The sequence below is a fragment of the Phyllostomus discolor genome, chromosome 5 (assembly GCF_004126475.2).
Source record: "Phyllostomus discolor isolate MPI-MPIP mPhyDis1 chromosome 5, mPhyDis1.pri.v3, whole genome shotgun sequence".
NCBI lineage: Eukaryota > Metazoa > Chordata > Mammalia > Chiroptera > Phyllostomidae > Phyllostomus > Phyllostomus discolor.
Window position 1 is genome coordinate 152,473,425 of NC_040907.2, and position 21,541 is coordinate 152,494,965.

General features: G+C 41.1%; 1 protein-coding gene across 3 annotated transcripts in view; it reads right to left on the reverse strand.

Moving 5' to 3' along the window:
* Window positions 1-21,541, reverse strand: part of LOC114496468 (dynamin binding protein) — a 97,118-nt gene that overhangs the window by 42,377 nt on the left and 33,200 nt on the right. For all 3 annotated transcript variants that reach the window (XM_036027141.1, XM_028511910.2, XM_036027140.1), the window contains one exon: window positions 16,418-18,406. In XM_036027141.1, coding sequence (XP_035883034.1) covers window positions 16,418-18,406 — 1,989 coding nt within the window. The remainder of the gene's footprint in view (window positions 1-16,417; window positions 18,407-21,541) is intronic.

The following is a 21,541-nucleotide window of genomic DNA, read 5'->3' on the forward strand; positions in this document are numbered from 1 at the left end:
CTGCAGGAGCAACACACTATAAAGTAAGATTGAGTGTGATAAGTACTATAATAAACACCAACTGGCAAAGGCAACAAAGCAAAGTCCTGGGGTAACTGGAGGGTTCTCGGAAGTGGTGGCCTTTGCACAGTGCCTTCCACAGACTTCCTACACATGGAGAACAGTTTCAAGGATATAACATGTGGGAAAAGAAATGAGGTAAGGATGGAAAGGTAAGTTAGAGTGGATCCCAAGGGACCTGAAGTAAATGAATCACATTTACTTCATTCAACGGGTAATGAATGGAGAGCCTTTGAAGGTTTCTGAATAGGAGAGTAACATGCCAAGCAAGGCACAGCCTTTAGTAAGACCACCCTTTTAGCTATCCGGTCATCATGTCCAGGAATGATTCCTTGAACTTTTACCTAATCCTCATTTGTCAAATAATATAAAGAAACTTGAGGAGACCAGGGTTATGTACTTTGTCGGTAATTAGATGTTCACTCGTGGGTAAACCACTCATTCTCTCTGGGACTCAACTGCCCACCTATAAAATGAGGCAGTGGTTTCAACGATGTCCCTCATTTCTTCAGTTTTAAAAATCTGTGGTTCATGTTCCTCAAATACCTAATGTGCTATTATGCACACCTATTGGATTCTCTACTAACAGTTAATGAATGACCTATAGGTGGTCAGATCTGATTTTCATTCAGTTTTTGTTCTTTTGTCCTGTTCCCTTACAACTTCCAAACTAACAGCAGTAGCAGCAACAGCCTCCATGCTGTGAGTGCCTGTTACATGCTAAGGCCAGGGTGAGGGCTAGGAAGTTAACATACATTTCCTTTGCTCTTCACTATCCTGCAAGAAGGGTCTTACATTATCCTTATTTTATCACAGATGAAGAATCTTGGAGAGTTTGAATAACCTGCCCAAGATCACAAAAGCTAGTAAAAGGTAGGGCCACAATTTGAACCCAGATCTGTTTGATTTTGTAGCAATAAACTATCTCAAAATATAGCAAAACCATAATTTCCCTCAAGCAAGTAAACAAATACACTCTCAAATGCACTCTATCATGGTCTAACTCAGAGGCGGGCCGCCTGCTGAGGCAAGCTCACCACACCCCTACCCTTCTCCATTGCTCACCACCTGGACCTGCACTGTAACTGAAAGACTGTCCAGGACCAACTGACTCAAACATCTGTAACCTATTGCCTATTGCCTGTAACCTAAACCCAATAAAGATTTTTATTTCGTTCACCAAACCAACTGGATGGCAACATCATTTGGAGGACAGCTTTCACCATTTATTATACAGAGTGACACTGTAAGCTTAATTTCTGCCAATAAACAATTTGTAGCTACAGTTAACTTCTCTGGCTGTCAGTTTTCTTATGTGTAAAACGAGGCAGCTAATGGTTTCTCTGCCATTTTAAATCTAAAATTCTGTGGTCTTACTTATTTCTAAGTAAAGATTAAAAGTAGAGAATAATCCTTCCCTGTTAGAGAAAACAAAGTTTCCTTAGAAACTTAGAAACACACTTAGCAAATCAATAATCGGAAGAGACCAAAAAAAAAGAGGATAAATTACAGGCAAGAAGGATGCTCCTTATAGAATGATCCAGTAGAAGAAGTTACATGAAGCTAGAAGAAATGATCTTTGGCCCTGGCTGTCATGACTCAGTGGACTGATCACCGGACTGTGAAGCAAAAGGTCGCTGGTTCGATTCCCAGTCAGCACACATGTCTGGATTATGAGCCAGGTCCCCAGTAGGGGTTGTGTGAGAGACGACCACACATTGATATTTCTCTCCTTCTCTTTCTTCCTCCCTTCCCCTCTCTCTAAAAATAAATAAAATAAAATCTTTAAAAAAAAAGAAATGACCTTTGAATAAGTGAAGAATGAACACCTGGTTATAATATGAGATTCACCCTGCCATCCTGTTCTTTTTTTTTTTTTCTTCAAATCCTCACCCAAGGATATATTTATTGATTTGTGAGAGAGAGAGAGAGATTATGGGGGGGGGGGGGGGGGAGGGAGACAGAGAGAAAAAGAGAAACAGCGATGTTAGAAACATCAATCGGTTGCCTACAGCATGTGCTCCAACCCCCAGCTAGGGATCAAACACGGAACCCAGGTATATGCCCTGATCGGGAATTGAACCTGCAACCTTTTGGTGTATGAGACACCATTCCAACCAACTGAGCCACTGAACCACAGTGCCGTGCCCCCCTTCTCCTTTTCTAAGTCCTACTTCCTTTAGCGCATTAAAGATAGAGTTTGCATAAAGATGTAAACTCCCTCAGCTTTGCCTCCACATTACTACAACCCAGAACTAATCAAAAGCTATGACTGGGTTGCTCTTTTCATGTGATAAATCTGTGAGAAAAGAAATGAGGCCCAAGAGAAGAGAATAACTTTTCTACTTTTCTCAATACCAGAATTACTGGTGAAATTCAGCCTTATAGACCTTCAGCTCTCCCGTTCACCTGACACACAGTAACCTCCTCCCCTCTTTCAAAAGCCCCAAAGCAGCACTCCGCCCTTGATGTTTGTGATTTGTCACTAGAGGGTGGGTGCCCAGTGATAAAGAGTATCTATGAGACTCCCAGAGTAGATAGAAACCCTGCTGTAGATAACACCAGAAGTGAAGACAGGGAGGCAGGATTTGGAGGGAGAGAGAAAAGAAGGTAAAGGAAAAGTTAAGGAAGAAAAGGCAGGAGACAATAAAACCAGCAGGACAAGTAATTCCCTAAATTCTTGTTAATGTCTCTGTAATTGCCTGGGCAGGGGGCGGTTCAGAGCTAGACACCCCAAGCTGTGCTCCTGTGGATTGTTCTGAGCTAAAGGCAACTTTAGCTGCGGGTTCCGGAGAAACACTTCTGCCCCTCCCTTGGCTGCCTGGAAGAACCTGAATGAGGGGCCTTGCCCATGACAGGAGATATCAGAGATACCCTCTTTTAACAAGTCTACAGAGAGGGACAAACTTCCATTCACTAAACACCTGCCCTTCCTAATGTCCTTTAATGACCTTTTGAAGCCCCCAAGGCACCTTACCTCATTCCTAGCTCAGAATGTCTTCTGTGCCCACGTTTCCTTTCTGTCTCTGGACCTTTCATGCAAACAGGGTCTCTGACTCTCTTACGTACATGGGGTTCCCATACACACTATATATGCATTAAATTTGGTTATTTTCTCTTGCTAATCTGTCTCATGTCTACTTGATTATTACACCAGACAAAAGAACCTTGAAAGTAAGGAAAGTTTCTCCTCCCCACACGTCCACGTTCTTCCTCCAGTCTGATGATCCATCCTCCTCACTTTCTAAGACTGACCAATGACACTCTGTGATTCCTAGACTTTCTGCCATTTTCCAGAGAAAATGCAAATCTCTCTCTTACCTTATCTGTTCTACTTTACAGCCATGGGCTTCTTAAGTATGGGGATACGTTCTGAGACATATATCACAGGGCTATTTTGTCCTGGGGCAAACATCCTAGACAGCACTTTCACACACCTAGGTGGCACTACTGTAATTGTATGCGCTATGCTTTTTATTCAAGACTGGCAGCCCAGAAGGTTGCTTTACACCAGCATTACCACAAACATGTGAGGAAATGTAGTGGAAACCCTGACAGTGGGTTATTCTTTTTACGATGTACTGTAAGTGCCTGACTTAAGCTTTGATTGCTGGGGCATCCACTTCAAAGACAGCTATCTGGAATAAACCCATGGCCAGCCACGGGACCAGATAAAGCCCAGGCCACCTCCCCCACTGAGACCCCTTTGTTTTAGAGATATTTGTTGATACACGTTGGGCCACTTTTTTTCCCTCCCTTCACTTTACATTCCTACTCATTTTAAATTCACCATAAAGAGTGAGCCTAAGGCTCCCACCTCCGACACCAATAAAGGCAGAACCCTAGGCCAGCTCTCTGTCTCTCTCTGCCCTCCACCTCTCTGTGTGCCCACTGGCATGCCTCGTACCCTGCAGGGCCTATAATAAACCCTTCTTTTTCCTTCAAAGTTTCCATTCGTTATTGCTGAACAGCATCATGCAATCATAATGAAAGAACCACAGAGTTGGTCATGACATTGGTTTAGAAAGGGGAGGTGTCTGTGGGAAGTTCATCAGGTCCCAGGTGTGTGCCCCTGACATTTCTGAGCCAGCAGCATTACTATGGATAGGCTGAGACAGTAATGCTTGGCACTGTGACGTTACCATAGCTACCACCTCACTAGGCGACAGGAATTTTCCAGCTCCATTATAATCTTATGAGACCACCGACATATATGTGGTCTGTCACTGACTGAAACACCACTTATGTGGCACGGAACTGCATTACTCTTGTTTATATCCTTTTATTATAGTGAAAACTCTTTGAGGGCAAGGGTCATTTCTAACTTATCTTCCAACCTCCAACATAGCTCTGTACATGAGGTACACAGGAGGTTCTTTCATGTTCAGTGAGTTGATGCTTGCAGCACTTACTGGGCACGTGCTAGATGTGAGGCAGAGCTTTGCTAGCCTTGGTTTTGAATCCTGACTTTGACACAAAACTGTATAATCTCGAGGAAGTCACAAACTCTCTAAGCCTGTTTCTTCATCTTGTCATTATCAAATCTCCCATCTGATCCCAATCTGTATCCGTATGCGCTGCCTTTCCTCCTGTTAAAATGGAGGGAGTCCTATAAGGCATTTTAGTCTCTTCTTCATTACTTTACTGAAACTGCTTTTCACAAGGTCACTGAGTCCCATGGTCATTTAGATGACCACGGAGGTCACTGAGGATAGAGAGAGGTGGGCCTGGGGTTCTGCTGTTATTGGGGGTGAGGGTGGAGGCCTTAAGGTCCTGCAGGCTCACTCTTTATTGGTGAATTTAAAACACAGCAGTGGGAATTGAAAGTGCAGGAAGAGCACTGTGCAAATCTCTCTCTTCAAGTAAGACTTTGTCTTACTCGGCCTCTCAGCAGTTTTGACACCATCATTTTCTTGAAACTCTTCCTTCCCTTGACTGGCTGCTCCTTCTCCTTTCTTAGTTCATCTCCCTTGCCAGTCACACTCCTAAACATTGGCGGCCCCAGGGCTTCTCCTATATACCAATCAGCGAGCGCACAGTAGGGGTCTAAGAAATATTCATAAAACTGCCACTCAGCCGAAGGGTTAATGAGATGTTATAAAGAAGACCAGTCTTGGTGGCTAAATTTACTCATAGGTGTAGATGCTGTTATAGCCTCTCGTTGTGTAGAAAGAGGGTCTGGAAATAAGGAAGAAGAAAGGCACCTAAGATGTAAAGGTGGGTGCCCCAAATGAGGAAGAGACCAAGCAGTGATGAGTGAGTAGGAGAAGGGAAGGCAGAAACACAGAGAAAAGAATATGGGAGTATTGCAAAATAAATAAATAAATAAATAAATAAATAAAGAGTGGAATACAGAAATATAAGAGATATTTGGGGGAAATCTGATACACTCTTAACAGTATAAATGTTCTAAATGAAACAGCGCTATATGAAGCATTTAGGATGTTTTAGAGTTTATACCTTAAGATGAATTTAAATGGTTAGAAATATGAGTTAAGTGAGGGTTCAAACAAAGAAATTGAAACTGTGAGCAGCTTGGGGAGGTTACTAGCTTGAGTGGCTAAACATTTTGGAAAAATTGAGTAACTTCATGAGCAGCTAGCAGTTAAAAGTACATCTGTGAAGAAGGATTGAATAGTTTAAAAATATAACAATGCATACATATATGCTCTTGAATTCATGGATATTTGTAATCTAGCAAATAGTTTCAACAGATGAGAGTACTAAAAACAAAATAAATACTATGATTGGCGTAAGGTTTTGGAAGCTGGCCAAGAGTCAGTTGGGGTTCCTCCTCCTTGAGCACTAATAGATCTGGTTTTTTTCAAGTGCTGTTTCCTACAGCCCAGGCTCAGAGAGCAAGCAGTCCCTCTTTAATCAGCACTAACATTACAGGGTGGCACAGTGAAAAAGTACGTAAGGCCATGTGACAAAACAGACCTGCATCTGAATCACTTACTAACTGAGACTTTGGGCCAATCTCAGTTTTCTCATCTGTCAAATGTGGACATTTTGGGGGATAAGAAAGAGTATATAAAAGCACCAAGCACACTGTTTGACAATAATAATTGCTCAATTAGTCATAATTACCGTCACTACCCTACCCTTTCAGCCCCTATCTTCCAGACTCATAGGTGTGGCTCAGTCCTCACTCTGTATACTCTTTTTTCATTAAAGTAATCTCAGTAAGTGTTGGGGCTTTAAATAATGCCTGTCTATATGCTGTCAAAATCTATTTGTCCCAAATTTATGTCACCAGCCCTAACCTCTTCCCTCCTGAACTCTAGGCCTGCATATCAAACTGCTAGAACAGTCTGTCTGCTAAATAGCTAACTGCTATCTGCCTGGTACAATTACCCACCATCCCCAAAACAGCGTGGCTGGCTGCCTGCAATCATTCAGATCTTCACTCCAATGTCACTTTTTGTCAGGTCTTCCCTGAGTCTGTAGATTCTTTTGCCTTCTGATATATACCCACTTTTACTTCTTGTTTCCCTCTTCCCGTGAGGGCAGAGATCACTGCAGTAACTTCAGAACACCGTCCGGAACATAGTAGGAGCTTAATAATATCTGCTGAATAAATGGCTGCCCAGAGTTTTTAGTCTTTTGGGTCGCTGCATCTAGGAACACAAACGGTGGAAGGAGGCAGCACACTCAGATACGGGCCTGGTGGCAGGAATGCTTGTGACTGAGGAGTCAGTGCTAGCAAGACACCAGTCCCACTGCAGAGCCTCAGTGAAATATGAAACCGATACTTGAAGTCCTGGACCTGGTCCAGTCTCTCCACCCCGTGGCCTGGGGCTGAGAGCAAGAAAATGTTCTGAAGCCATACTACAAACTGCAAAGACTAGTGCTTCACAGGTTAATTATAACTGAGCTAACTATTCCAAGTTACATTTCTTGACATACATTAAATGATCTGTCCTAAAATAAAAACTAGTTTCTGTCCTGAATTAACACTCCACTAATGGTTTCTGACTTTGGTTGCAGTTTTATACCAAGATAAAGCCCATCAGACATAACTGAGCTAATTTTTTATGAGGCCACACCCCAAACCAGCTGTTATACAGTCGAGGATACTTGTTTTGTTCTTTTATTCTTATGTACTGACAAACTAGAAAGAAAGGTTATTTCTTTTACATAAACCTTTATCTTGAAAGACATAAAATTACCTAGTCATTTAAACCTATTATTATCTTTTACTAGTTTAAGAAAGAATTCTTATACCCAAAGCATTTTAGTCTTTAGAATAACAACTTGCTTCTATATGTAGAAAAACCATACTTCCATACTTTCAAATTTTAAAAATGTTTAGAATATTATACATCACTTTAGTATAAAAATATCATTATTCCATATCATTAATTCTCCAATTTGTTAACCTAATGGCTCTTTAATGGGCCTAAGGTCCAACCCAGTATCTTGCTGAAAAAGTTAATTTCCTGAAAAACATATTCTGATGTGATTTGCAATAGTCACTCAAAATTAAAATTAAAAATTGTCTCTGGAGTCTCTGGTCATGCTTCCTCTTGGCATTACTTTAAAAGAAAGAGAGAAGTTTAAGGGCAAGTTTCCTGATGCAGAAGAGGCTGACTCAGTCCACCGTTTACTGTGCACTGATTCATAACCGTGGGTCGTCGCCCACACCAAAAGTAACTACGGCCATGATTCAAAGGCAGCAAGACAGACAGTGATTGAATGTAGAGGTCAGTATCAGTGTAACCACTAGAGTTCCAAAGACACACAAATACGAATGATACTATGACTGTGCCTACTTTATTAATCAATGTACAGCTAGTGGCTGGCTCACAGTATATACTCAAACAAACATTTGCTGAGTAGAGAAATGAACACACAACCTTATTTGTCAGATTCAGGCATGTGAACCTCTCCTACAGACAGAAAAGGACTATGATATGCTAAAATGAGATTCCCCCAGTACAGTATGTAGTCCTAGTCAGGGCTTCCAAAAGCAACATGTGCTGAGAAATCTGAGTGTGTGGCCTAACCCTGATAAGTTTCCAGTGCTTCAGAAGTCAATCTGTTTATCAGATTTGAAGGTATTGTATTTTAGATATGGACGTAATTTATTAACTAGCAATTCATTTGACCAGAAGCTCCTTGGAAGCAGAGAGCACATCCACGTTTATCACTGTGGGAGAGACCCGACAGTGCCTGGCGCGTGGTAAAGACTCAACGAGCACTTGCTGGATGAATGAGTGGTGGAACCAAGTACTACCCTGAAGCCAACAAAGGGATGTTTCATTACCCAACACACTATCATCATAAATGCCTCCTGATAATCTACACTGACTCTACATAATGATTCCACATTTAAAATTCCCAATTCTCAGAGCCAAACACTGGTTTATCTAAAGCTAATACTGGGCTTTCTATTTCCAGTAAGTGAAGTTGGTTATTTGAACCAACCATCTCACCAAGGAATAGCTTAAAAAATCGGAGAAAATAGAAAAAAATCTTAAAACTATCAACACACTGATAAGATGATAATGTACAGGCCAAAACCAAAAGAAAAACTAGAATCCAGAGAGGCAAATAACCACAGAAATTGCATTGCCCCCGGGTGCTTCCCAATCCCGAAAAGGGAACTTTTGGTTCAGTGGCTCTCGGGGGAGAGCCTAAAGCTAGAGCTGCAAGGTAAGGAGTCCTTTAATGTAACAAGCTAATATTCCAAAGGACTAGCTCTCTTGCAAAATTACAGCTGGGGTCCCTAGTCCTCCAAGGTACTTTAAGGCTTGAAGCCAATTTAAGGTGGAGCTGGACTGAGGATGCCTGGTGTTTCCATGTGGGAATTCCTTCTCAGCATTTCTTGGGAAATTTACGTCTTTTTGAATCCTAAGAAGAATCAGCTGAGAAATCTGGAAACCCAGAGAACAAGCTATAATATTCCTGTGAGAATAAAGCTTAACAGTAAGTATAGAAGCATTACTAGTTTGAAGTAATCCACAGTTGTCAAGTTGAAAGCAAGGGCAGAAAATACTGAGACAAACTAAAAGGTCAAGGTTCACTGGGATAAGGGTACATAGGGGAGAAGTAATCAAAATCTAATCAGTTAGTTTTGCTTGTAGCTGTTGCTATGTTATGTGTGTGTGCACTAGCACTGAGTCATTCTTGCAAATAAAGTAAATATTAATAAGCTCATTTCCACAGTATATTTTACACAAACCTTATAAGCGATGGTCTAAGAATATCAAGTTTGAGAAGCAAAATAAGCCCTTAAATGGGCAGTTCTGACACATGATTCTATGTAACGTTGCTAAATCTTGCTCAGAGAGGCGTATGTTCCATTATTTTAATAGTACCTGCAAATGTTTGCCCAGTGTTTTCTGGTGTTTATTTGCTGTAGGTTATAGTTCTCTGTAAATATTTTAACAGAAGAGATGCAAAGAGTAGATATGAATATTGTCACAAGTTTATTGTCTAAAATTTGAATCCGCAAAAACAATATCCATTTCAATGGCAAAGCCAAAATCAGAGCAAGTAGACAAAATATTTTCTTTGTTTAAAAAGAAAATGAGCTTATATGAAGCAGCATGCACCCTAATGGTCCCACCTGAAAATGCTTTCGGATACACTCAGCAATCCAACCAACATCCACGCAAAATGGAAACTTTTTTCTATTATCTGGAATATTAGTCACAAATCAAAGAGCAACACCATCAGATGTGACAACTCATGCCCTGTGTATTTAACATTTTATTTTAAGGATAACTTTTTAACCAACCACAAAAAAAAAAAAAAACAACCTCTCAAAAACATTCAATCACAGGGAGGCTGAATAACATGTTATTAAATAATGAATGGGTTAACAATGAGATCAAGGAAGAAATCAAAAAGTATCTGGAAACAAATGAAAATGAGCACACAACAACCCAAAACCCATGCATGACACACAGTGAAGGCAGTCCTGAGAGGGAAGTTCATAACAATACAGGCTTACCTAAAGAAGACAGAAAAATTTGAAATAAACAACCTAACCCTACATCTAAAAGAACTAGAGCAACAACAACAAATAAAGCCCAAGGCAAGCAGAAGGAAGGAAATAATCAAGATCAGGGCAGAATTAAATGACATAGAGACTAAAAAAAACAATTCAAAGGATCAATGAATCCAGGAGCTGATTCTTTGAAGAGATAAACAAAACTGACAAACCATTAACCAGACTGATTAAGGAAAAAAGAGAGAGGACCCAAATAAATAAAATCAGAAATGAAAGGAGAAGTAACAACACCCTGGGCAAAATGGATAAATTCCAAAACTGAATGAGGAAGAGGCAGAAAGCCTGAACAGACCAATAACAACTAGCAAAATTGAAGCAGTAATCAAAAAACTACCTATACACAAAAGCCTGGACCAGATAGCTTCACAGGCAAATTTTACCAAACATTCAAAGAAGAAGTAACACCTATCGTTCTCAAACTATTTCAAAAAATTCAAGAAACGGGAAGACTCCCAAACTCTTTTTATAAGGCCAGCATTATCCTAATCCCAAACCAGGTAAACACAAGAAAGGAAATTATAGGCCACTATCTCTGATGACCACAGATGCAAAAATTCTCAACAAAATACTAGCAGTCCAGATCCAGCAATACATTAAAAAAATCATACACCATGATCAAGTGGGATTTATCCCAGGGATGGTACAATATTCACAAATCAGTAAATGTGATATATCATATAAATGAAGTGAAAGACAAAAATCACATGATTGTATCAGCAGATGTGTTGGGAACCGCCCTGCCTGGTATCAGAAGCTGTAACCCCCATCAAAGCTACGGCTGAGGGAGTGACCTTGGACCATAAGCCAAGGAGACAAAAGCTTGCCTCCCTGGCAGGAGCGCTGCCTCTGCTGCTTCATTCATAACTGACCCCCAATGCTTGGTCGGTTAGCCAATGATGGGTAAGATTCCCCAAGGGGGTAACAACCTAAGACAGGAACAATCACATGGGAGGCCCCCAAGAAAGGACTTTGGGGGCTACAGCAAAAGGGGGTGATGGACCCTCGCCCCTCGGCTTTGACATAGCCAGAGTCCTCATTGTCTGGGAGAAAATCTCCTAATCTCTTGGTTGCCTTACTTCCCTTGCTCCACCTAAGCCTGAAACAATGAGGAGGGTGGTGCAGCCCTGTCCTGGAAAGGGCGGGTTCCCCAGGTGATCAGGCTTAAGAAAGAATATGTAAAATCCTGTGAAACCTGCTTTGTTTAGAATGCTCTCAGTTGAATGATGAGGGTCCAGGGAAGAAGTAAGTTTGTTCCTTAAAGTTTTTTACAGCTCTTTGACCCTGACTCAAAATAGGCCCTCAGACTTCCTTGTTACCTATTGTTTGAACCTTACTTTCTAGCAATGAGTAATGAGCTTTACCTGAATTCTTATGCAAATGAAACCAATAAAAACCCTCTCCGGAAGGGGGGCAGGGCCCACTCCCCACCAGAGAGAGTGGCCATTCTGTTCCTACTTCCCCACAGGACCTGGTTGTCTCTGTATGTTTTTCTCGTGTGTTGATGAGCCATCCACAGCGTTCTGCAGTCACTGCCGGTCGGTGATCGCTTCAGCGATGCAAAAAAACCACTTGATAAAATCCAGCACCCATTATTAATAAAAACACTCAGCAAAATGGGAATAGAACCAAAACACCAATTCAAAAGAAATTATGCACCCCTGTATTCACAGCAGCACTATATATAATAGCCATGTGTTGGAAACAGCCTAAATATCCATCAATACATGAATGGATTATAAAACAATGGTACATTTACGTCCTGGCTGGCATAGCTCAGTGGATTGAGCACGGGTTGCAAACCAAAGGGTTGCCAGTTCGATTGCCAGTTAGGGCACATGCCAGGGTTGCAGGCCAGGTCCCCAGTGGGGGCCACGTGAGAGGCAACCACACACTGATGTTTCTCTTTCTCCTTCCACTCCCCTCTCTAAAAATAAACAAAATCTTTAAAAATAAAGTAAAACAAAAGTATGATACATTTACACAACTGAATACTACTCAGCAGAAAGAGAGAAGGAATTCCTACCCTTTGCAAACTGCATGGATGGAACTGGAGACTATTATGCTAAGTGAAATAAGGCAGTCAGTGAAAAACAAATACCATATGATCTCACTTACAAGAGGAATCTAACAAACAAAATAAACTAATGAGCAAAACAGAACCACAGGCATGGAAACATGAAGCAGACTGACAGCTGCCCGATGAAAGGGGGGAGAGAATAGTGGAAATAAGGGGGAGGGACTAGTCAAAGAACATGTATGGATGACCCATGGACATGGACAACTGTGTGGGAATTAAATGTGGGGGTGGGCTGGGATGAGGAGGGTAAAAGGGGAAAAACTGGGACAACTGTAATAGAATAAACAATGTTTTAAAAAGTATAACTTTCAAATACCAAATATTTCTGATATTATTTTATAATTTAAAAATAATTTTATTAACAATTATTGTATGCTCATTTTCCCTTCTTTTAAATGTTTTATATTATCAAGTATCTATTATGTTAATTTTTTATTTTGATAAATATTTTATAGTTATGCAAGATGTCAGGGTTAGTGGAAGCTCAGTGAAGGGTATATGGAAACTACTATTTTTGTAACTTTTCTGTAAATTTAAATTTTTTTAATATGTGGTTTTTTTTTTAAAGATTTTATTTATTTTTAGAGAAGAAAGGGAGGTAGATAGAGAGAGAGAGAGAAACATCAATGTGCAGTTGCTTGGGGTCATGGCCTGCAACCTAGGCATGTGCCCTGACTGGGAATTGAACCTGCGACACTTTGGTTCGCAGCCTGCGCTCAATCCACTGAGCTACGCCAGCCAGGGCAATTTAAAATTATTTTGAAATCAAAAGTAAAAAATATTTTAAAAGCCTATTATCAGAAAGAGAACACTTTCACATATAATAAAATATATAATCTTGTCATAATATTTTGGTTCATAATAATAGTAACTGCATTTATTTCACATATATTTCTCATATATACATGTATAAAAATCTCTGAAATTTTTAGTATGTTCCTAACACAGGAAAATTATTCACCATTAATTATTATGGTCACTACTATTATCATTTAAGAACATGTAAATAAAGACTTTTTAAAAATACAGACCAATTTATAATTTTAGGAATTACCAGGAATTCCAATTTCTTGTTCCTGAACTCCAAAGATTACTATCCTTCAAGAATTTGGAAACAGCTGACCACAAACAACTGAAAGAAGCAAACAAATGCAAATCCCCTTTGGAGTCAGGTGCCTTCCTCTCAGGTCTTAAAATTTTCCAAATACTATGATTAACACACAGTACAAGACAGCAGACACACAGGGAGTACAGACTACACTAACAGTCCCACTAAGACTTAGTATGTTGGAACTATCATACACATACTATAAAACAACTATTCTTACCTTATGTAAAGAAAATTTAAAAAAGAAAAAGCTGAAAGGTATCTGCAGCCAACAGGAAACTATAGAAGGTAACACATCAGATTGGGGTGGGGGGGAGCTTCTAGGAAATGAATCCTCATGACTTCCTGATTCCATAGTCTGAAGAAGGAGCACTATGAAGATGGTACGAATGCTATGTAGATTTAGGCGTGAAGTATTATGACAATCTGCATATCACGCCATACTTAAATTTAATTCATTCAGTGTATTTACTCCCTGATGATGTAGCTAGTTTCATACTTAAGTCTTGAAATTAGAAGTGCTTCTTAATACTATGTTATTCTAATTTCTCAAACTCCTATTAAGTGCCTATCATGTGCTGAGCATAGTTAAGAATTTGCCCACACATTTTCTTATTTGAAGAAGGAGAAGGAGGAGGAAGAGGTGAAAGAGGAGGAGGAAGAATAGCTACCATAAAGAACTTCATTTTGGGTCTGGCACAGAACTGGACTATATTGCTACCCATTAACTATATCTTACTGACATCTCTGCACTGACAGTCCGCAGCCCCTTAGTAGTCCAAGTTCACAATCACAACAAAGGTAGGAAATCTTTGACAGCTCTGGGATGTAGAGCAGGCAACGTCAATTTCATTCCATTCAGTTAAACTAAATTCATTTCATCAGGTATTTAATGGGTGTACTACCTGTACAACACGATGCCGGTGTGTGGGAAATGACACACTGACTACTACACAGTATCCATCTTCTCAGTATGCTTAAAATTTTCATTGGGAGGCATAGAAACAACTAAATATAATACCAATCAGAATTAGATAAATGCTATACCAAAAGTTCTTTAAATCTTAGGCCTTGAATTTCAAGATTAGAAATTGTACAAGATTGCATTCAAGGGATAAAGCCTGGTATTTAAACTGATTAATTTCCTCTTCTTGCAAGGGACTAATTTTATGGTTGAATAGACTTTTTATTCAGAAAAAGATGACCTTAAGTGGCACTGTCAGTGATTGATTGCAAGGAATAAGTAATTTCATCATATTAGCAATTGATATAAAAATATACCTATTGACAATGAACAATAATTAAAGTCAGCATTAATACACTGAGTGTGGTACTTGGTGTATTCAAATAAAGAAAAGTCTTTCTGATTAAGACCCTACCCAACTACTGTTGGTCTTTAACAGTATTAATCTTTTATAATAAAAAAAAACACATAGTAAGAACACTAATGGAGTTATTAAATTAGTCCTGAAAAAGAAGGCCAGTTGAAATTACACCAATTTCATCACTTAGTACCAGTCCGTTAATCCACAATTCCATCAAAAAACATTACACAGTGTTCTTAAGGAATGCAGACATAACATTTCTGTGGAACACTATTAATTCTCAAAAGTATCACTATTGAAAAATTCCTGCTACCTGGAATGTGAGAGATTTTTGTTCTGCCACCTGTATATCTGATGCAAGAATAATTTACAAGTATATCTCAAAACTTGTAAGTATGGAAGGCACTAGAGAATCCCAGGGCTTGCTTTGGGTTGTAGTGCTGAGTCAAAGTTCGGAAATCATAGAGGTATCTGGCATTCCTCCAGCAGTTCAGGCATTCATATTAAATAAGCACCTTTCCGAGGACTCATCCTCGTGCTTTACCTTGAGGGCAAATGCCACTGCCCGTTTAGTGCACGTGACCCAGGGGCCTGGCAGCTTAGCCATTCGCCAGTTCATCACACTGAACTTGCTCCAGGACACCCTCCCACTTCCTGCCTCTCTCAGAGTTTGGAGTTCCCTCAGAAGGGTGCCCACACGCATAGTAGTCCTCTCCTGAGCCTATTTTAGCTAGAAGTTTCCTCTCTCTGTGTAACACCATCTGCTTTTCATCTTTCAGAAAATTACTCAATTTCCAGCCTTCCAACAATACTTCCTTCTTGAAATTTTTAATTACGTTTTTAGAGATCTAAAGGAGAGGGGGAGTAGGTACCTGTGCCATCTTGATCCAGTCTCTGGGCCACCAGTCTCATGCTTTTATCTCTTATTAGTACCCTGCAATTTCCGGACCCACGGATTACTTTTTTATGAATCACGCTGCTGATGGCATGCCAGTGCAGAGCTCTCAGGCACACGTGCCAATGGGGCGTGAGGTCATGTTCTCCCTGGGGCTTCCACCAACTGCTGTTGTCTCACTCTCTTACTCTTCCTACTTTTCAAATTCTTTCTCCTGGTAGCCTGGCAAATACGAAGTCTCCAGAGGCTGGTCGCCCCTAATTAAGGGACAGCATTTGAACTTCTGAATGTGCAAGATGGGAAGCAGTAAACTGGAGTGGTTAAAAACATGAGCTCAAATCCTCGCTCTCTCAGCAAGTGACTTAATCTCTATAGCTTTTATTTCCCCCATCTATAAAATAGCCATATGAATTATCCCAGTACCTTCAGGGTGGCCGTGAAGTTTCTTTGTATAATTAAATGGTAACAAATGCTTATTAATAAGCTAATAAATATTAGCCATTTATTATTGTTATTATTATTATTGGAATCTAGTCCCTAGACTACAAAGACACAGATGTAGTTTTCTCATGTGTCTTAGCCTGAACACCTTCAGTCCTTGGCAGAGCCTGGTTAAGGAAAGTTACATTTGGGGGCTTCCCATCTGCATGGCTGCTATGGACGTCGTAGCAATATAGGAAGTATAAATGCCACTGAGGTCTGAGCTTCTTTACCTGACCCTCCAACAAAGTCAGGGGGCCACAGTGGTCACAGGATGCATAGAGGCTGAGAAGTCTGATTGTGGTGAGAGAAGAAATTAGGTAATAAAAAAGCAAATCATTCTTTAATTGCCAATCAAAGATGGTAACATATCCCTAAAAAACATGGGTAGGCTGCTACTTAGATTTATGGGTGCCAAGAAACAAGTATATATTATTTCCCCATCACTTACCTCTAAGTTGCTGGAGTTCCATATTCAAACTTTCGATGTTGCTCTCATACAGCTCAAGATTCTCAAGGGTCTCTGCCCTTAAGGATTCCTCTTGCTTCTCTTCCAGCATTGACTTCAGCTCTTCCCGAGCCCTGCTATACATATCCAAGTCCTGCTGCATTTCCTGAATCCTCACCAATACCAGGGGACACTGGGAAGTTTGGTCCAAAGTCTTTTCCATAGTCTCAGGGGCCTCTTTTTCTGGGGTCTCACAGCTAGGACGGTTACAGGTTAGGAGCTTGGGGGGCACCGGAGTCATTCTCTGTTGTGCTGAGGGAGGCAGAGGAGCTGGGCGAGAGGGCCGCACTGCCAAGGGTAGGTCAGGTTTCAGGTTCTGGTCCACCAGCAAATGGGGAGAAGTGGACAGTGGAGTACAGGGACGGGGTGGCGGTGGCCTTAGCGCCTTTCTCCTCTCAGGTCGCTCCTGCTGGGTGATTAGCTTTGAGGAACCTCGAACAATGTCCTTCTCAGAGTTAAAGTCCATGATTGAAAAGTGGCGCAAACTTTTATCTGGTTCTGTGCCGGACCCTGACAAGCTCTTCTCAAACTCTAGCAGCTGTTGTGTCAACTTAGAATCCAGGTCAATGTTGCCATCTCCCTGTGGGGAGGCCAATGCTTCCACAGCGGGCACCCTGTCCTGCAGACCAGGCTTCATCTCAGAACAAAAGCAGGAAGCGTTGTTTTCTTTGGGTGTGTGGTGCTTTTTGGCAAACTTTGCCATGCCCTGGAGTTGAGGGCTCAGCTGGCTAGGTCTGACCACCCTAGAGGCTGAAAGAGAAGAGCCGCTGTGAAGAGGGGACACTGGCCTCGTAAGGGTTTTCTGTTGGGAGTATGTTTTTCTGGAAGGCAGGCTGGAATAGTCTCTAGTCCTTGCCTCTAGAGGAAAAGGGTCCGAGAACTGCTCTGAGCTTGGGTGGCTCCCTTCTACTCTCGAATAATACTGGTTTTTCGGCAGCTGGGGATGAAAAGGTATGTGCGGCTGGCAGGAAACACCGTTGACTCCCTCCGAAGGACCCCTCGTGGAGGAGTCTTTGACAAAAGGCTGTTCATGCCCTGCACCTGGGCTTCTCAGGGGCCCCCTGGAGGTGCCCTCGTCCCAGGGAGAGATTTTGTTCACTTCATACTCGGAGGTCAGATGATCTGGGGGAGATGTTTCAGAAATACAGTTGGACTTCTCTGCTTCATACTCATGAGATTCATGCTGTCCCTTTTCCTCCACTACTAAGGAATTCTCCAAGCAACCCAGAGACGTTTCGGGGGCCCCAGTAAGGCTGCTTTCCTGCAGCAGGTCCACGGTTTCCTCCACCCTTGTTTCAGGACATAACTTTACAAACCGGTAGGGAAAGATGCCTGTCCTGCCCTTCAGGGATCCTTCTAGCCAGCCATCTTCCAGGGTCCCCAGAATTCGGATCCTATCGCCGACATCGAAATCCAACTCATTTGGCTCCAAGGCTTGGAATCTGTAGAGGGCGATCCCATAGGTCCCCGGCTGCTCCTCCTCCTCTTCTGGCCCTCTCTCTTCCCCTTTTGTAGGGGTCTCTACTTCACCATTTACAATGCAGTCACCATGATTTCCAGAACTTACTGACTCATCCACAGTCCTTAGGGGCCCCAAAAGCTCTACGAAACCTTCTGGAAAAATGCCTCGTCGACCCTCTAGTTCCCCTTCAAACCAGCCTGGTTCAGGAACTCCGATAATAGTGATCACATCCCCTTCTCTGAAGTCCAGCTCCTCATCCAGTTGGGCAGAGAGCCCCATCAGCGCCCGGGCCTGGCCCATGGAGTAGTCCGGAATCTGGAGCAGAGCACTCTGCGAGTGCCACTGCCGGCTCTGCGAGGAGAGGCAGAGCTCCCGTACACACGAGGACGGGAAGAAGCCGCGGGCACCCCAGCAGCTTTGGCCCTGCAGCCAGCTGCCAGTGGGAGTGCCATCGAGAATCACTAGGTCACCTAAAGAAAAAGAAGCAAAGAGAGTGACCCCAGTCATCACCCCAGAAGAATATTACTATAACTGATAGTGCAAATCATCCTTTTAAATATCTACCAAATTCAAGGATATATATACCTAGAGTTTTAAGGAATAAACAAACACTTTTGACAACTTACTGAATTTTGACAATTTACTGACAATATACTAACGATTCCTGTAAACCAGTGGTTCTTGAGGTGTGGTCCATGTGACCCAGGAGGGGGTGGGGGTGCCTTTCAGAGGGTCTGTAAGGTCAAAACTATCACATCTGCTTCATACACTTCAGTCAAAACAATGTATTGCAGCAGACTGAAAGCAGAGACAAATATGAGAATCCAGCTTTCTTTCATTAAACCAAATATTAAAGAGATTTACAAAAGTATAAAGCAATATTGTGAGAACCAAATGTTCATTGTTTATAAAACTAGTTATTTTCCATAAAATATGCTATTTATGTTAACATGCCATGGGGTTTAAAAAATGAACTGATAAATATTTTAAATTTCTCCGTTTTTATAGCTAATATGGTAAAATATCAATAGACCCACATAAGCAAGAGCTTTTTAGGTTCTCAATAACTTTTAAGAGTAAAGGGATCCCGGTATCAAAAAGTTTGAGAAATGCTAACATAAACAATGTTCTCGGTCTGTAACACTAGATTAATTTATAAATGATAAAGAATATATTCATGTTCAGTACAGTCCTTTGAACAGAGGGATCTAATTTCTTAGACTAAATTATATTCAACACCAAATATGGAACAAAGAAAGAAATCTCCAGAAAAGGGTTCTTTGTTGGAGGCACAGAGTATAGGCAATAAACTCTTCATTTATTTTCTCCAGGGGCCTTCTTGAACTATATGTATCTTGATAATACATCATAATGAAATATTACAAGAATGTTCTAATAAACAGAATTTTTGTTTTGGAAAATAACCTATAGTACCAATATTGGTGTTTCAGGTTACCTTCATAAAATCTAAGCTAAAACATTAGCATCTATCTTACAGTTGAAAAAATTAAAGTCAAGGAAGAATAGGGGCAGTTTTTGTTTCTGGAGAAAAAATGAAAGTCAAGCCCTGGCTGGTATGGCTCAGTGGGTTGAACTCTGGCCTACAAACCAAAGGGTCACAGGTTCAATTCCCAGTTAGGGCATATGCCTCAGTTGCGGACCAGGTCAGGTCCCCAGTAGGGGGTGTGTGAGAGGCAACCACACATTGATGTTTCTCTCCCTCTCTTTCTCCCTACCTTCCCTCTGTCTAAAATAAATAAATAAAATCTTTAAAAGAAAAAGATAATAAGTTTGTAATGATTTAAGAAAAATGAAAGTCAAGTTCAGTTTTAAAAGATTTACCCCAGTTAAAAAATTAGTTTGTTATAACTGTTTTATAGCAAACTTGTAATGATCTATGAACTATTCATTTTATAGATTATCAGCTTTAATCTTGTTTTAACATTCCTCCTACTCAACACCTAAATCAACTTTACTTTCATGACGAGAGGTCATCAAGGAGTGCAATGCACTGGCTCAAATAAAATAAGACCAAAAGCACAAAGCACCTAGTAAAACCATACAAGTCATTTTAGAGTCAAGCAATCACTCCCATCGTTCATTCTGACACCTGTATTTTTATATACTACACAACACCTAATGTAAAATTTGTGTACTTAGTGGTGGACACCCAATACATTTTCACCGATTTATACTGTTTTCATAGATATTCCTGAAAAATAGGGTCTTGGTCTTATATTTCTATATTCCTTTAATTTATGATTCAGCATCCATTGGTCAGAGCTTGCGGTCCTGAGAATTATAAGTGATTCTCCCCCCCGCCCCCACTAGCTCTGAGGCCATTCCACCAAGACCACAAAGGGAACTCAGTGGAGATGTGACTACTGTTCATACACAATAGGCCTTTTGGCGAATAAGGATAAAAGCGTGCCATACCTCCTACTCTACTGGCTTTGAAATGAACCAGATTTCTTAAAGCTGTAGAGTTACAATACTGAATTTTTTGCATGAGTCTCTCATTTCATCTGAAAGAGTCACACAGCTATTCCCCTGGTGTCCCAGGTGATTCCTTAGGAATGGAGGCTTCCTGGTGGTCATTTCTAGACTTCGGAAACAACAACATGAGAAACTCCCGGAAACAGTGACCAGATTTCGAGAACAGAGAAATAGGAAATGTGGTGACTCTTAAGTCAGCCTGCGCCTTTCACTCATGCATAATTAATCCCAGCCGCCGCCACACTGCGTGTTTCTTCTGGTTGGAATGTTTCATTTGAACAAGAAATGCATTAGGAATAAGATGATAAGAACGAATGCATATCTTCTCGGAACCCGAATATAAGTACTCTGAGTATTAGGTCCCTCAATGAATCCTAATGCCAGGGACTATGCGCTTTACGGGGATTAAGCATATTTTACTCAGGTTTATAAATGAGCCACAATGGAACCTTAATCCTGATAGCTCACATCGCAGATTTGGCTGATAAATATCATCTATCAATTTATTTGTTGTAAATAAACTGATCAGTTTATAAATAAATTGATCAGTCCATTTTTCTACTGGTCCTTTTTGCGGGGGGTGAGGAGGTGGCCTAGAAACATGAGGTTATAGGTAAGGGACAAGCATTCTGTGTCATGTAGTGCAATGATAAGTAATATTTCATCACTCCCATTAGTTATTTTTCTCTTCTTTCTCTTTCTTTTCCTTGTCATACTCTTGTTTTATTGGTGGGGGGTGGTGGTGTCTTGCCCCCCCCACCCCGCTCTATTTTTCAGAACCATCAGTGGCCCTGGCTGCACTGATCCTTCTGAGAGAGAGCCTGTTGCTGTCTCTGGAGTTAAATGTAACTTAAAACACAGGGAACAGTCCAGGTCAGTGGGATCCCTTCCGGAAAGGGAGAAAGGGTGCCACCTGCTGGAAGAACCACTGGGGTTCTGATTCCAGTTAGACTCTCCCAGGGAGATGAACGTGCACACAGAACTTCACCTAATTACTGGGACACCAGATCCCCTCAAGCACATCTATGAACTGCAGGAATCCCTCGTTAAGAATAATAGAAATAGCTAATCTTTATTACGTGCTTACCTTGTGCCAGATGCTTTACATG